General features: G+C 45.6%; 1 protein-coding gene across 1 annotated transcript; it reads right to left on the bottom strand.

Moving 5' to 3' along the window:
• Window positions 1–5977: 5977 nt before the first annotated feature.
• Window positions 5978–12046, bottom strand: LOC129686346 (schlafen family member 1-like). The gene is made up of 2 exons (XM_055620239.1): window positions 11985–12046; window positions 5978–8429 (listed from the first exon to the last, which is right to left on the bottom strand). Exon 2 carries the CDS (start codon window positions 8402–8404, stop codon window positions 7340–7342), a length of 1065 nt encoding a protein of 354 aa, XP_055476214.1. The 5' UTR covers window positions 8405–8429; window positions 11985–12046; the 3' UTR covers window positions 5978–7339.
• Window positions 12047–14927: the final 2881 nt, after the last annotated feature.

Below are 14927 nucleotides of genomic sequence, written 5' to 3'. Positions count from 1 at the left end.
TCCTAAACTCAAATGACATATTTTGGGTCATATTCATCCCCTTTAAATGGTCTCATTTCCAGTGCCCACAGGTTTGAATGCACAGGGGCCAAAATGCCCAACTCACTGGTGTCTCTGTGGTGTCAATTTTCTGGGGAGCAACACTGAATCCCTCCCCCTGATTCAAGTGCCTGTTGGTGGAAATACAGCCCATCTTTTAAAGTATTTGAGCAAGCAACTTGCCTGGGGAACTAAAAAAAAAAAAAAAAAAAAAAAAAAATTTCGGGTGCTGGAGAGATGGCTCAGTGGTTAAGAGCACTCTCTGCTATTCCAAAGAACCCAGGTTCAATTCCCAGCACCCACATGGCAGCTCACAACTGTCTGTAACTCCAGGTCCAAGGGATCTGATACCTTCACTCCTACGTACATAAAATAAAATTTAAAAAAACAATTAAAAAAAACAAATTAAAAAAAATGTAACTGTGTTGTGGTGCTGAAAGAGAAGAAGGCTCCAGAAGCCCTGATTTGCACAAGAACAGACAGTGACTGAACAGGGTCTAAGGCTTGAGATGGACAGTGCTCCATCTTGCAGGCCTTTGTGGTAACACAAGTCCAGGCATAAGGCTGACGGTGGCTTCCTTTCAATTTCAATTTCCCCATCTTTTCAAGTTTCTGTTTCCTAGGAAAGGAAACAAGACTCTCTCATCTCCTCTGTCTCCGCCCTTCTAACCTCAAGAAGCCAAGGTGATTTCCTGTTGGGCAGTAGTCATCATTTTACAGTTGGTAGGAAGCTCGTGAGCTCTGGCTTGAGACTGACGACACTGTATCAGAAGAAACACTAAATCTCTTGCAGAGCCACGGGGGCAAAAAAATGTGTGGATGAACACTACCCACTGGTTTCTTTTGTTATGACACAGGGTTCCACATAGCCCTGGCTGTCCTTGAACTGGCTGTGTTACCAACAAGGACATGAAACTCGCGGTACATCTGCCACCCTCACCCCCAAGTGTTGGAATTGTAAGTGTGTGCCACCAGGTGTAGCTGTTTTTTTATTTTATTTTCATATATATATATATATTCATATATATATATATAATCATATATATATATATATAATCATAGCTTTTTAGTTAGTGCTCAAAGGAATGCTTCCATAATTTTCATTTGTATGTATCTTGCCCCATTACTGTCCCGTATCTCCATCTGCTCCCCCATCAGCCTCCTAATAAACTTATTTCTACCTTCATACCGTACATGCCAAGCTACAGTTCATATAAGGAGACTTGTGATGGTTTCTTTCCCCCTTCCTGTTAGTCTCTTATCCATCATCCTATCTTTCCGTTTCCTGTGTGTGTGAGAAGCCTCGTGTGTGTTCGTCATGCTAAACACACATTCCACCACTGTAATTTCCAGCTCTGTCTCTCAGGTAATTTGTAGCTTTGTCTCCGCACACAGTTTAGGTTAATTGTCTACATTTGGCAGTTTTGATTCAAACTACTTTGTAAATATTCATTTCACCATTTTCCCATAAAATCTGAAAGGAATAAATATATCAAAATCTTTCTGCTGGAGGTAGGGAGGGAGCTTAGAGGTAGGTGATTTACTAAGTATGTGTGAAATCTGGTGTCATTTTCCAAACACACACACATACACAGAGAAGAGACAGAGACAGACAGACAGACACAGGGAAACAGGGAAACAGAGTCAGGGAGACAGACAGAGAGAGGGAGAGAGACACACACAGAGACAGAGAAACACAGCCAGAGACTGAGAGATCTGGGGTTTTTTTTGTTTTTTTTTTTTACTGTGAATTCCATGAATTTGGCTGTGAGTATGATACACAGCCTTCCTTGGAATAGTCTCTGTTTGCCTTGTATCCTTTTTGTAATGTCACAAGAAGAAAAATTATTCATCTTTCATATTGTTTTATGTTCCCAGAGCTTGGATTTGTGACCACTGAGAACATCCTCTCTGGTCTCCAGATCAAGGGCTGGCTCATGGAGTGACCAAATGGCTCAAGACATAAAGCAACAAGCAGATGTCTCCTTGTCTGAGTCTATGTCTTCAGCAGCAATCCCAGTGCACGTGGGCTTTGTCACCTCCACCTTCACTGTCTCGATCTGTCTGGGAAACTCTGGTCCCCATGTTTTCCCCACCACAGGCCAGGGAGTCTGTGAATCTTGGAGCAAGTCCCCATTCCCTTAGAACAGCAGTTCTCAGCCCTTGGAGCACAACCCCTTTGGGGATGGAAGGACCCTTTAAAGGGGTTGCTGAAGACCATTGGAAAGCACGGATATCTACGTGACTAATCACAGCAGTAGTAAAACTCCAGTTATGAAGCAGCAATGAATACAGTTTTATGGTTGGGGGTCACCGCAACATGAGAAACTCTATTAAAGGGTCACAACACTAGGGACACTGAGAACCACGGCCTTATCTGATATGTCTTACACACACTATTCTGACAACTAGTGACAATGGTCTTTACTCATGCTGTCTGTCTGTCTGTCTGTCTATGTCTGACCCTCCGTATGTCTGTATCCCCTTCTTGACCCTCCCCCTCTAAGAACTTCTTTTTTAATTTTTTATTAATTACACTTTATTCATTTTGTATCCCCCCATAAGCCCCTCCCTCCTCCCCTCCTGATCCCACCCTCCCTCCCCTTTCTGCATGCATGCCACTCCCCAAGTCCACTGATAGGGGAGGTTCTCCTCTCTTTTCTGATCTTAGTCCATCAGTTCTCATCAAAAGTGGCTGCATTGTCCTCTACTGTGGCCTGGTAAGGCTGCTCCCCCCTCAGGGGGAGGTGATCAACGAGCAGGCCAATCAGATTATGTCAGAGGCAGTCCCTCTTCCCATTGCTATGTAACCCACTTGGACACTGAACTGCCATGGGCTACATCTGTGCAGGGGTTCTAGGTTATCTCCATGAATAGTCCTTGGTTGGAGTATGAGTCTCTGGGAAGTTCCCTGTGTTCAAATTATCTTGTTCTGTTGCTCTCCTTGTGGAGTTCCCGTCCCCTCCAGCTCTTACTATTTCCCACTTCTTACATAAAATTCCATTCACTCTGCCCATCAGTTGGCCATAAGGCTCAGAATCTGCTTTGACAGTCTATACTGCAGAGGCTTTCAGAGGCCCTCTGTGGCAGGTTCCCAGGTTGTTTCCTGTTTTCTTCAGGCTTTCAGAGGCCCTCTGTAGCAGGTTCCGAGGTTGTTTCCTATTTTCTTTTTCTTCTGATGTCCATCCTCTTTGCCTTTCAGGATTGGGGATTGAACATTTTAGTTAGGGTCCTCTCTTTTGCTTAGTTTGTTTAGATGTACAGATTTTAGTGGGTTTATTTTATGTTGTATGTTTACATGAGTGAGTATATACCATGCGTGTCTTTTTGCTTCTGGGACAACTCACTCAGGATGATCCTTTCCAGGTCCCACCATTTACCTGCAAATTTCATGATTTCTTTATTTTTCATTGCTGAGTAATACTCCATTGTATAGATGTACCACAGTTTCTGCATCCATTCTTCAGTTGAGGGGCATCTGGGCTGTTTCCATCTTCTGGCTATTACAAATAAAGCTGCTACAAACATGGTTGAGCAAATGTCCTTTTTGTGTACTTGCGCCTCTTTTGGGTATATGCCTAGGAGTGGTATGGCTGGATCTTGAGGAAGCGCTATTCCTAGTTGTCTGAGAAAGCACCAGATTGATTTCCAGAGTGGTTGTACAAGTTTACATTCCCACCAACAGTGGAGGAGGGTTCCCCTTTCTCCACAACCTCTCCAGCATGTGTTGTCCCTTGAGTTTTTCATCTTGGCCATTCTGATGGGTGTAAGGTGAAATCTCAGGGTTGTTTTGATTTGCTTTTCCCTAATGGCTAATGAAGTTGAGCATTTCTTTAAGTGCTTCTCTGCCGTTCTATATTCCTCTACAGAGAATTCTCTCTTTAGCTCTGTTCCCCATTTTTTAAGTGGATTACTTGGTTTGCTGCTTTTCAGCTTGTTTAGTTCTTTATATATGCTGGATATGAGTCCTCTGTCAGATAGAGGGTTGGTATGATTCTTTCCCAATCTGCAGGCAGGCGCTTTGTTTTGATGGCGGTGTCCTCTGCTTTGCAGAAGCAAGAACTTCTTTCTTACTGTACTGCCTTCGCAGGCTTTGAACTCACACTAGTTCTCCGGCCTCCAGCTCCAGAGTGCTGGAATTCGAGCAGGAACCTCCATGCAGTGCACAGTCTTACGTTCCCTTCACTGATGCTGGGAGAAAACTCTCTGAATCTCATCAGAGCTGCATCTCCTGTAGCTTGTACATCCTTGTTGATGCCTCTCACATCCATGTTTAAGCATTAAGAACTGGTTTTGTGGGTGGAGAGATTGTTGAGTGGTTCAGAACACTGACTTCTCCTCCAGAAGACCTGGGTTCAATTCCCAGCATCCACATGGCTGCTCACAGCAGCCTGTAACTCCAGTAACAGGGTATCTCACACCCACATCACACAGGCACATAGACAGGCAACTCATGAATGAACATAAAACCGAAATAAGTAAATGTTTGAAAAAATTATTTAAAAAAGAACTGGTTTTGTTATTGTTTGGTGTTGCCTTTCTCTCTCTCTCTCTCTCTCTCTCTCTCTCTCTCTCTCTCTCTTTCTTTCTAAGAAAGGGTCTCTCTATAGCCCTGGCTGTCCTAGAACTCACCACATAAATAAATCTGGCCTCAAACTCACAGATATCCTCTTGTCCCTGACTCCCAAATGCTAGGCGTAAAGGCAAGAACCACCATTTCAGGCAAAGAAATAATTTTTTTTAAGAAATAATTTTTAATTCATAAATTTAATTCATAATTCATAAAAACCGTTTTGATTTTGAGGCACAATAAGAACAGCTCATCTCTGGATATTTGGGGTTTTAAAGTAGAAGGGTTTGGGGCTGGGAATGTATCTCTAGACCACAGACATGTTCAGAACTCCTTCTAATACTGAGCCACATCCTCAGCCTCTAGAGGGACAGTTGAAAACTCTAAAGAAATATCTTGATGTTGCCAATGGAAAGGGAAATTGAAAGAAAAAATATTAAAGGAAATGAATGCCAGTTCTTCCACCATTAGGTTCCGTGTGTCCAAATCACAACCAATCTTATGATTCCAATGGTGAGTGAGGAGCAAATGCTCTGTGTGTGGTCTGCACGTGTGTGATGTCTAGGGGACATTTGAAGGGTCTGTACCCGCCCCTGACAGAAGGAGAAATGCGTGTCTGGGAGCAGCCTGGGAACTGCTCTTCTGTAAAGGAGCCAAAAGGTTCTGACAAGTAGCTGAGGCTGGGAAGTAATCAGCTTCCTGGCAGCTCTGAGCCAGCTCCCATGAGATGCTCCACCTTTGTCTTCCTCGTGCCTTACAAACTGATTCCTAAGACTGTTCGGCAGTGATTCTCTCCATCTCTAAAGGCTGCAACCAAAAGACAGCAAGGAAAGGGAGACCAGATGGCTGTGGACGGAGCAGCAAGTCACAGTGGCCAGCGGCAGAAACTCACAGTCGAGCCAACAGTACTAAGAGCCACAACATTAACTGGAGGCTCAGAGGGAACATCAGCTGGACGACCACAGCTCTCAGGGTCCTGCAGGCTACTGCAAAGCTGAGAAAGGCAGTCAAGGAGATCGACTGATTGAGTCTCTGTGTCGCTCTAGCAGTTTTCATCCTTTCTTGTAGTTCTGCTTTGTTTGCCTTTCCTATTTCCTTGCTGAACGGCACTTCTTCTAAAATTAGATTTATTTATTTATCATTTATTCAGTACACCGCCTGCACATGTGCCCGTGGGCCAGAAGAGCTCATTATAGATCGGTATGAACCCACCACGTCATTGCTGGGATTTAAACTCAGGTCCTTTGGAAGAATAGTCAGTGTTCTTAGCCTCTGAGCCATCTCTCTAGCCCTGAAAAACACTTCTTGAGCAATTCAGAATGTTTGTATATAAAACTTAAGCCCCCCCCCCCATCCCGGTGTGGTAGTTCTCCTTCAGTCTCAGCCTGGGAGGCCGAGGTAAGGCGATTGCTGCATGTTGGAGGTCATGCTAGGCTACATATTAAGTTTAAGGTTAGCCTGATGTAACCTTAAAGAGTCAGTGTCTAAAATGTTTTAAAATAACCTCTCCCAGTTCTGTGAGGTAGAAAGGGGCTGTGGAGCCACCAACCCAAAAGGGCAGTAGGTTGAATGTGCCAAAAATTGAAACTCAGCCAAACTCCATCTGGATAGGAAAACAAACAAAGTAAAAACCAAGCAGAGCTTGCCTTGTCGGGGCAGGGTAGAGCAAGAATGTGTTTCCTCTTGTGCTTCTCAAATTATTTTATAAATCATTCTATAGTTGCCATACTACAGAATACTTTGTGCCAACTCTGTTTTTAATTTTCCTACTGTAGAGAATGCATTTCTCTGAACATTTCCTGCTATGGAAATCACTGGAGTAAATGTTAGGTTTTAGAGAAGACATGTTAGTACCTAAGAGTAAACAATTTGGTTGATGTAAAATACGGTAAGGGCATTTCTTCATCTCCACATAGGTCAAACAGTTCCGGTCAACCTGAGGTGCCTGTCATTCATTCTGATGGTCAGGGAGGCAGAGAGGTGCAGTAGTTGACATGGACTTTGGAGTCTGTCAGCCTTGGCTTTGGACGCTGGAGTTGGAACTTATTAATTCCATGACTTTCCATATGATGCTTGTCATTTGAAATCAAGGTATTCCCAATTCTAAGTCAGAGCTAATGGACCAAAGTCTATCGATTGATTCTCACAAAGAAGACTTCACTGTGAGTACCATCGCTGAGGTTCTTGTTTGTTTATCAATCTGTTTATTGAAAAACAGATTCAGGGCTGGTGAGGCAGCAGTGAGCTTGCAGGCATGGAAGCAGCTGCTGGAACTTTGCAGATGTTGCTGATGCTGGTCTGGCCTCATCTGAGCTTCTCCTCTCACAAGACCTAAAACACCAGGGCAGCACTTTCCACATCATAGACCATAGGGCTGTGTATTATTTACTAATGTGACTGAAAGGAAAGAAAGTTAAGGGAGAAAGGTGAATGGGAAAGGGGTGGGAAGTAAAACAGCAAACAGCTGAGGCAAGAATTTCTGAAAGAAACAGCAACTGAAATGGAGCTCAGGTGGGGAGATGTTGGAGGGCTTCCTTTACACATGAGTAGAGGTAGTTGGGGTAACACCCAGGGAGAGAGGGATCTGTGCTCCCACGTGGATGGCAGAAGCAGCTGAGGCTTGAAGGTCCCACTGGCGATCACTCACTGAATCAAGTCAGGACTAATGGTATTGTCCCAAGGCCCAAAGAGAAACCTTTCCAACTTTCCTAGCTAAGTGTATTGAGATTGCTAATTCCCACGCCTGAGCCTGGCTAGCCACATCATCAGTCTCTTGACCCATTCCTCCATGGTAAACCTCTTCACACAGCCGTCTTCCACGTGCCAGGAATCGGGCTCTGCAGTGAACACTGCGCAGCAGAATCTCTCTACTCTGAGCGCACAGACATATGAACACACATCGCTTGAATCATGGACTTCGATGAATTTGCATGTGTATTTTATGTTCTCCTTCTCCTCACATATATGCATGACAGGCAGCTGTTGGATGCACTTTTTTATTTCCCTCTCTAAGAACGTAAGATCTCCCCGCTCTGCTTCAAAACCAATTATTTGCCGCATGTCTTCATCCAAACCAATAAACAAATACCCCCCATCAGTGTTGGCAAATGCAGAAATAGTTTGAGGGAGAATCTCTTTAACTCGTTGAAAACACTTTTTTGTTGCAAATGATTTATATTCAACATTTTTGGATTCACTAAAGGAGAATTTTTCCATTTTTGTGAGTCTTGTCTGGTCAAAAAGAGCAGCAGCCAACTCTTTCACATGGACCTCTTCTTGCACACCCTCTCTGGAGCTTTCGACTTTCACCCTTTTTTCTAAGGGCACTCTTCTGCTAGTGTCGCCCATGCCTTCAAAGTACATCAGAACAGTATCTAAATCCATTGGATGAGAAGATGTCCCATTTCTCACGTACAAATTGGTTGCAATGGTGGCAGGCTTCTCACCAGAGGTCTCCAGATTCTCTTGTTTCACAGATATGGACAAGTAGCATCCTTCTAGTTTATAGTGTAGTTTCCAAACAGGGAGCATAACAGCATGAAGAAAGGTATCCAAATTTTCTTTTATTTCACGTGTGGTGAGGCTATTGTCTTGATTTTCAATTTGAGCCTTGATCTCTCCCCCTCCAGAATTTTGCAGAGCACACAGAGCTCTTAAAATCTTTGTATTCTGCTGTGTCCTGTCGTCATCCTTCGTTCCCTTCCTATTTTTCATAGGAAGTGTGATTTTTCCTACATTTAGAACCAGCTCAGGAGTCTTGCTTTCAACTATGATGCTCATTTCCCCAGCAGCCATTCCGTTCCAATGCTGAAATTCTTTCCTGTAAGAAGACAGACAGAGCCATTAGAATAGGGCTGGAGAGAAGAGAGCAAATTCTGTGCTGGGAAGCTAACAGCAAAAAATATTTGCTTGATGTGTTCCACAGTCCTGGTGAGTGTGCAGGTGGGGAAATGGTTATTTGGGGGTAGATTTTTGAACTGTGATAGCCTGTGTATGTTGTGACTTCTCATAGTGTTTTCTTGTGTTCCTCATAATCCTTCTACATTTCCAACTCATTTCATCAGTGACCTTCCTCCTTCCTAATTCTCAATGTTATGTAACTTAGATTCTGTCGCTCGCTCTCTTTCAATAAACTGCAAAGGCAATTTGTCTATGTTTTTAAATTTCTGTTTGTTTGTTTATTTTTTAGGAAATAAAGTTTTGTTAGAAAACCACATATGCTTTTTTTTTCTTTTAATAATTTCAGGCATTCGTTTCTCAGTTGTGTATTTTCATGGAGAGACATTTTGCAAAATTTCCCATGGGGATCTAAGGACATAGAACTATAGAGCATGTGAATTAGCTTCCTTCTTTCTGGATATAAATTGAATTTTCAAACTTTGGCCATTGATGTTGAAGAGTATGGACCAGCCTATGGTCCTCTTTTCCTACTCGGCACCCACATAGTTCCAGCGAGGAGGGGTTCTTACACATAGAACAGGAGTGTTATGCCCCAATGCTTGCTTCCTTTCCATGGTCATATTTCCTTCCTCTCACGGTAATGAGGCCTCTTGAGGGTGGGGTAGGTCATGAAGAGAGAGTCATCTAAATGGCCCCAACGTTCTGGTAGAAGGCACTCCAGAAAGCTAAGCTCAGCCTGTACCACATAATGTCCCAGTGACATCGTGACAGTTTTCAAAGAGAGGAGCATTTCCCTAGATGCTGACCGTGAGGGCATCTTGATTTGCACTTCTACCTCTACATTGTGAGAAGCAAATGTCTGTTTTCCATCACCCACCAACCTTTTGCCATTTTGTTACATCATCATAATCAATGTTGTATAATAATGATTGTCTTTTAAAAAAAGACTGTGACCGGGTATGAAATCCCACATGTCGCACTGCTGTGTTACTAAAGGAGCCCCCTACTCAGCTTTCAAGCCTTTGCTGGAACTATACCAGTACCCTGGTTCAGCGTGACTAAGGCTTGGGTATGCCAAACACATCTGGTTCTCACTGAGCCCAAGAGATCCCTCATTGAGTCCCTCCCTAGTCTTAGACACAGTATGGTTCAGACATCTATAAAGATCTGCTGGAAAGGAGGAAGGGGGCAGAGGCCAGAACAGATAGAGAGAATAAAGCCAGACTCCAGAGAGTATGAAATGGAACCCTGAAGGAGCTGATCATCTGTCAAACGGTTGGAATTTCTGGAAATACAGACTTAGGCTAAAACAGGAGGACATACTGGCCTTCTGCTTGAGGTATGTAAATGACCTAAAATCATCAAAGCACTTACAGCTAAACACATGGAGAGCAAGCTTCTGAAATCAGAATTACTCAGTCAAGTGATAAGACACCTAAGAATCTGGAAATGAACTAGCAAATGCTTCCCTGGAAGATGGCATCAGACTTTACCAGACCTATTGTGGGCAAGCCCACAGGCCTTCATCTAGTGCCTTTAGGGGAGCATGCTGTGACTGCAAACCTGGAACCAACAGCAACAGACACAGCATCCCTCGGGGCTGCCTAGAAACTCAGAGCTGAGCAAGGACAGAGCTGCCCTCCTGAGAGATCTTCATTCAAAGAGACCCCAGCGGAGAAAGCATTTGAGCCTGACCTCAAGACATTCCAGAAGTGAGGCTGGGGCAGAAGTCCTGACTCCTGGCAGAGGAACTCCAATGAAACTAGACAGAGGCAATCAGGTGTGGGTAAGTTTAGGGTTCAATAGCCTTGGTGTGACACAGCTCTGCAAAGAAAGCAGAGAGAATGACACAGAGACAGAGAAAGAGTGAGGGGGTCTATTTGTGTCTTGCTGATCTTTCTTTCCCTTATTATAGGTGTTGCTTGGTTCCTATTTCTTCCAGGGGAGGGCTGCCCCACACTTGAGACCATTTTGCTCATGGCCTGCCAGAAGACATCTTCACCATCACGGCAAAAGGAAGCAGGGAGCAGAGGGGCTGGTGCACACATGTTATCCCAGCACTTGCAAAGCTGAGTTGGAAGACAACCTGAGCTGTATCCTGGGCAAGATTCTGTCTGCCCAGAATATAGTCTCCTTGTTGGCTAGGCATTGGGGTGGCGGTATAGGTGGGGCGGAGGCACGGAAAGGAAACCAAGAAACAAAACTGAAAGTCTAGTGGGCCAAGGGAAACACAGTTTCATTTCTGATCAGCTGGAAGCTGCATTTCCACCCTGTTCTACGCACTGCTGAGCAGTCTCTGTTCCTCATTCCCTCCCTGCCCCTTCCATCCAGCGCCCCCTGATTTAGGTTCTGTCCCAAGCCAGCACCCTGCCTCACTCTCCAAAAAGGAAAGGGGACAGTAACCACATCTCACAGAGAGCTGAAGGAAGGTGCTCATTCACTGGCAAATTTGGAAATCAAGGGAACTGGAGTAGAATCATCTTATAGAGAATCTGTGGGTTGGTCTGGGACCTGGGCTATCTCATGTCAACACCTGTGACTATAAAAATTTTCTATGTCAGCATCCTAAGCTGGACTCTGAGCTCACCAAATTCTAGCACCTAACTGAAACTTGCTGATTTTCCAGAATCTTCGAGTCTGGTTTAAACATCAGTTGTTTCTTTCAAAATTCTATATAGCATTCAGTGGAGAAAATTCTCTCAGAGCTGCACTGAGAACTTTGGCTGCTGTTATCTTTGACAGGAAATAGATGACAGGTATCCCTAGACCTACAAGCAGGTTGGAAGGAAAGCACAGAATGGGGCATAGGAGCAGAAGGAGCTGCCTCTTGGGAAACAAATGACCCTGAAGCATTTCCTGCTAGGATGCAGCTTTGTCTTCCCTGGAGCCTTCCCTGCTGGAAAGCAATATTCCCTGGTAGGATGCAACTTTGCATCTTTCTTGAGTGAGCAATGATCTCATCTTCTAGAAAAACAAAACAAACCTCTCCACGGTCTAAGGTTCCTAGCTCTTTTTAGTTCTGGAGTGCAGTTCCTCCCCAACTAAAGGACAGAGTCAAGTCTTGAAGAAGATGAAGCACCCTCAGAAGGGCTTGGAGACCTGCCCAAGCCTGACCTGTGCATACCTCTTCATCCTGCCTTACTAACCCCCACTTCACTCTCTCAGAACCTCCCAGACCCCTCTATCATGGAGCTTTAAGTGCCCAGCCCAGGCAGACCAAGGGATTTTGCTCTCATCCCATGCTCCCCTAGTATCCAAGTCCACAGCAGCCCATGAAGGAGGCTATGAAGGTGCCAGGGAATCAAGGTTCCTAGAAAGGAGACAAAGCAGCTGGGGTCCTCTTTAGGCTCTAGGTTATAGTGGCGGCCCCCACCTCACCCCAGAGCCAGCAGAGTAAATTCTGGGTGGGCTTGGGAGCAGAGGGGGCTAAAGATGTGGAGATGGAGTGTGCTGCCTTGCAGTGCTGCTCACTTACCTGCCCGGAGCTGATCAGAGAAGCTCACTCAGCTGCTGACTTGGCTGTGCTGTGGACACCTGCTGGACGAAGCAGGAAAGCTCAAGCTGGAAACAGACTCCTACAGCAGAGACTTGGTGGCTGTCACTAGAAGTCTTTCTTAGCAACTGGATTTGAGGGACACCCTTCAGTGCCTGTGATCACTCCCAGGTTTCCTCTGGGCAGGACTTTGTGGTTTGAACAGATTACTCCACTCTAAGTACTGATTTCAGTTTTGAAGAACCCGTGTGTTATTGGTCAGCGTCACTCCAGGAAGTGTGAGAACTCTTTGCAAGCTCTTTGATCCCCTTCTGTGGTTGTCATTTGACCTGTCAAAATTGAAGACTTAGGCTCCTAGCCTTGGTCACTCAACCTTCACAACTTCACTTGAATCCTCAGGGCAAAGCTGCTGCTGCTGTCCTCATACTCAGAAAGAGCAGGTGACACTGGGCAAGGCACTGTCAAAGCCTTGCAGGGAAGGAGCGTGGAGGGATGCTAAGCTGGGGGAGGCAGTGTAGGATGCTGTCTCAGAAGGTGCAAGCTGCATCTCTCCGCCCTTTGGGAAGATAGGTTTCTGTGGGAGCCTCCAAGAGCTATCCTAAGCAGACAAGACTCACCTACCACATTTTTTTTTTCTGTGCCCTCTCTTAGGATAATTATGGTAATACAAGTTTCTCTGACTCACTGATGATCCAGAAACCAGGCTTGGGGAGAAAGATGAGTCTCTGGAGTCGATAGGAGAGGTGAGAGGTAAGAGAATAAGGAGTGAGCAGGGAAGCAAGAGCCTAGGACAAAGAGGAGAGGAAAGGTGAAGGGATAGAAGACAGGATCCCCAGGAATCCCAGCTATTGGTGCCTCTCCACCATCAGCCTCAGGCAGGCGAAAAAGCCTGTGGGTGACTTGAGCTCCCTTGGTCAAGACAGCCTGGTTGAAGGGGAATGGATCAAAAATGGGGCTTCTGCATTCTTCCCTGTGTTCCTCCCTCTACCTTAACAGCAGTAAGTAGCATAGATGTTAATTTCATACAGCTGGGTTTGGATCATTTGTTACACACCTGTAGTTAAAGCCACACTGCCACATGCATTCGTTACCTTCTGGCCTTTCCATCACTTCCTGAGATGCTGCATCCTCAGAGGGAAGTAGTGCCCAAGAACTTGCACACAGGGACAGAGGAAGCAAGAGCTCCAACATGCCACCTTACATGGTCACTAGTTCACGTGAGGCTTCATCTTCAGGCTTTGTTAACTTGCTCCCTTCCTCCGTGGACCCATTTCCATGCTGGGGCTTTGGCTTATGGATGCGGTGGGTGAAGAGGACACATCCAGTTGATCACACTGGCCCACAAGACTATACAAAGGAGGGAAATTACAATCCAAGAATGACTTGTTAAAATTGTTGAGGATTAACATTCATGGTCAGCCTGACCACACTTAAAGAGTTTTCTAGGAAACATTTCTGGTTGGTCAGTGAGGAAGTCTGCAGAAAGGCTTAGCCGAGAAGGGAAGACCCACCCTGATATGGGCACTTAATCCCATGGTCTGGAGTCCTGGGTTGAATGAAAACCAGCATTTACCACTCTCTGCGTCTTGAATTTGGACACAGTGTAAGCAGTCACCGTGACTAGAGGCCTCCTTACCCCACTCCATACCTACCATGATGGGTTCCACCCTTGGGTATGTTGCCATAGCAACCAGAGATGCCAGCAATACCATATGTCAGAGCAATAAGTAGAACTAAGCTGTAAACAGTAATAGACATTGATTGGCTTTGGTGGGGCTGGATTGAGGAATACGGATCAGACCTAGGTCATCTAAGTTACACCTCAGCAAACATGTTTACATTTTGTTTACTTATTTAGGACAAGGTCTTAGATGTACCTCAGGCTGACTGGGGCGCCTCATGCAGCTGCTTACCAAGCTCCTCATTCTACTGCCTCATCTCCTGGTGCTATAACGTGTGTGATCAAGTCCTGCTGAACTCAGTTAAAAAATAGATTCATCTGTGTTTTTTCTTGTGTATGAGTGTTTTCCTTGCATGTGTATCTGTGTGTCTCTTGTGTGCATGGAGCATGCAGAGAGCAGAAGAGGGCATCGTATCCCATGGAACTGGAACTGGGTAAAGAGACCCCTTGTTAGGGGTGATGTTCTTATTTCATCACGGGCAGAGCAGATGGCAGTCCTTTGTTCCTAGCTTGATGCCTGGTTAGGTGGTCAAAGCTGTCTGATGCCACAGACTCATCAAAATCAAATGAAATCAAATTCAGACAGTGCAATGCAGAGCAGGAGGAGGAAGAAGACAGACAGACAGAACCATGCAGATGGTCAAGCCATCCACACACCTGCCCTCCAGAGCACAGCATAGGTAGAGCATAGGCACCTGCTTGCTGCCATGCCATGCATCAGGAATGAAGGGTGTCACCCAGGGGCCTGCCAGCCATGTGGCCAGCCTGCAGTGGGAGGCACCACAGTGTGGGAGGCTGTGGTGACCAGATGGGAGGGAAAGAGAAGTGGAGCAGCTTGAACATTGTGAAGAGAGATGGAACTGGAGACTCAAGGGTGGAGAGGCATAGCCTGTTGTGAAGGGCCAGCCCTGCCCTCTGGGGCCATGGTTAGGTCCTAGCCCAAGCTGCCACTGAGGGCCATGAAAGAATCCCTGGCTATGCAGCAGCAGATGTTGTGTTTGTGGCTCATGTTACCACTAAGGAACATAGTGACCGTCCCTGGTTAGAGCAGCCGCCTGCGACCACCTGGATGTCCAGGGGCTGTGGATAACTGGCCCCGCCCCACACTGGTTAGAGTGCTCCAGAGAACTGGCCCCATCTCTCACAGCTGTTAGCGTTCAGGTTAGCAGGCCTGTACCTCTCCCAGGCAACAGAGTGGAGCTGGCCCTGGTGGCAGAGGTTTGGGTGAGCTGGCCCTGGTGGCA

This window comes from Psammomys obesus, unplaced genomic scaffold (assembly GCF_907164565.1).
Source record: "Psammomys obesus unplaced genomic scaffold, mPsaObe1.curated_primary_1811, whole genome shotgun sequence".
Classification (NCBI taxonomy): Eukaryota; Metazoa; Chordata; class Mammalia; order Rodentia; family Muridae; genus Psammomys; species Psammomys obesus.
This window is presented reverse-complemented; position numbering and strand designations above follow the sequence as displayed.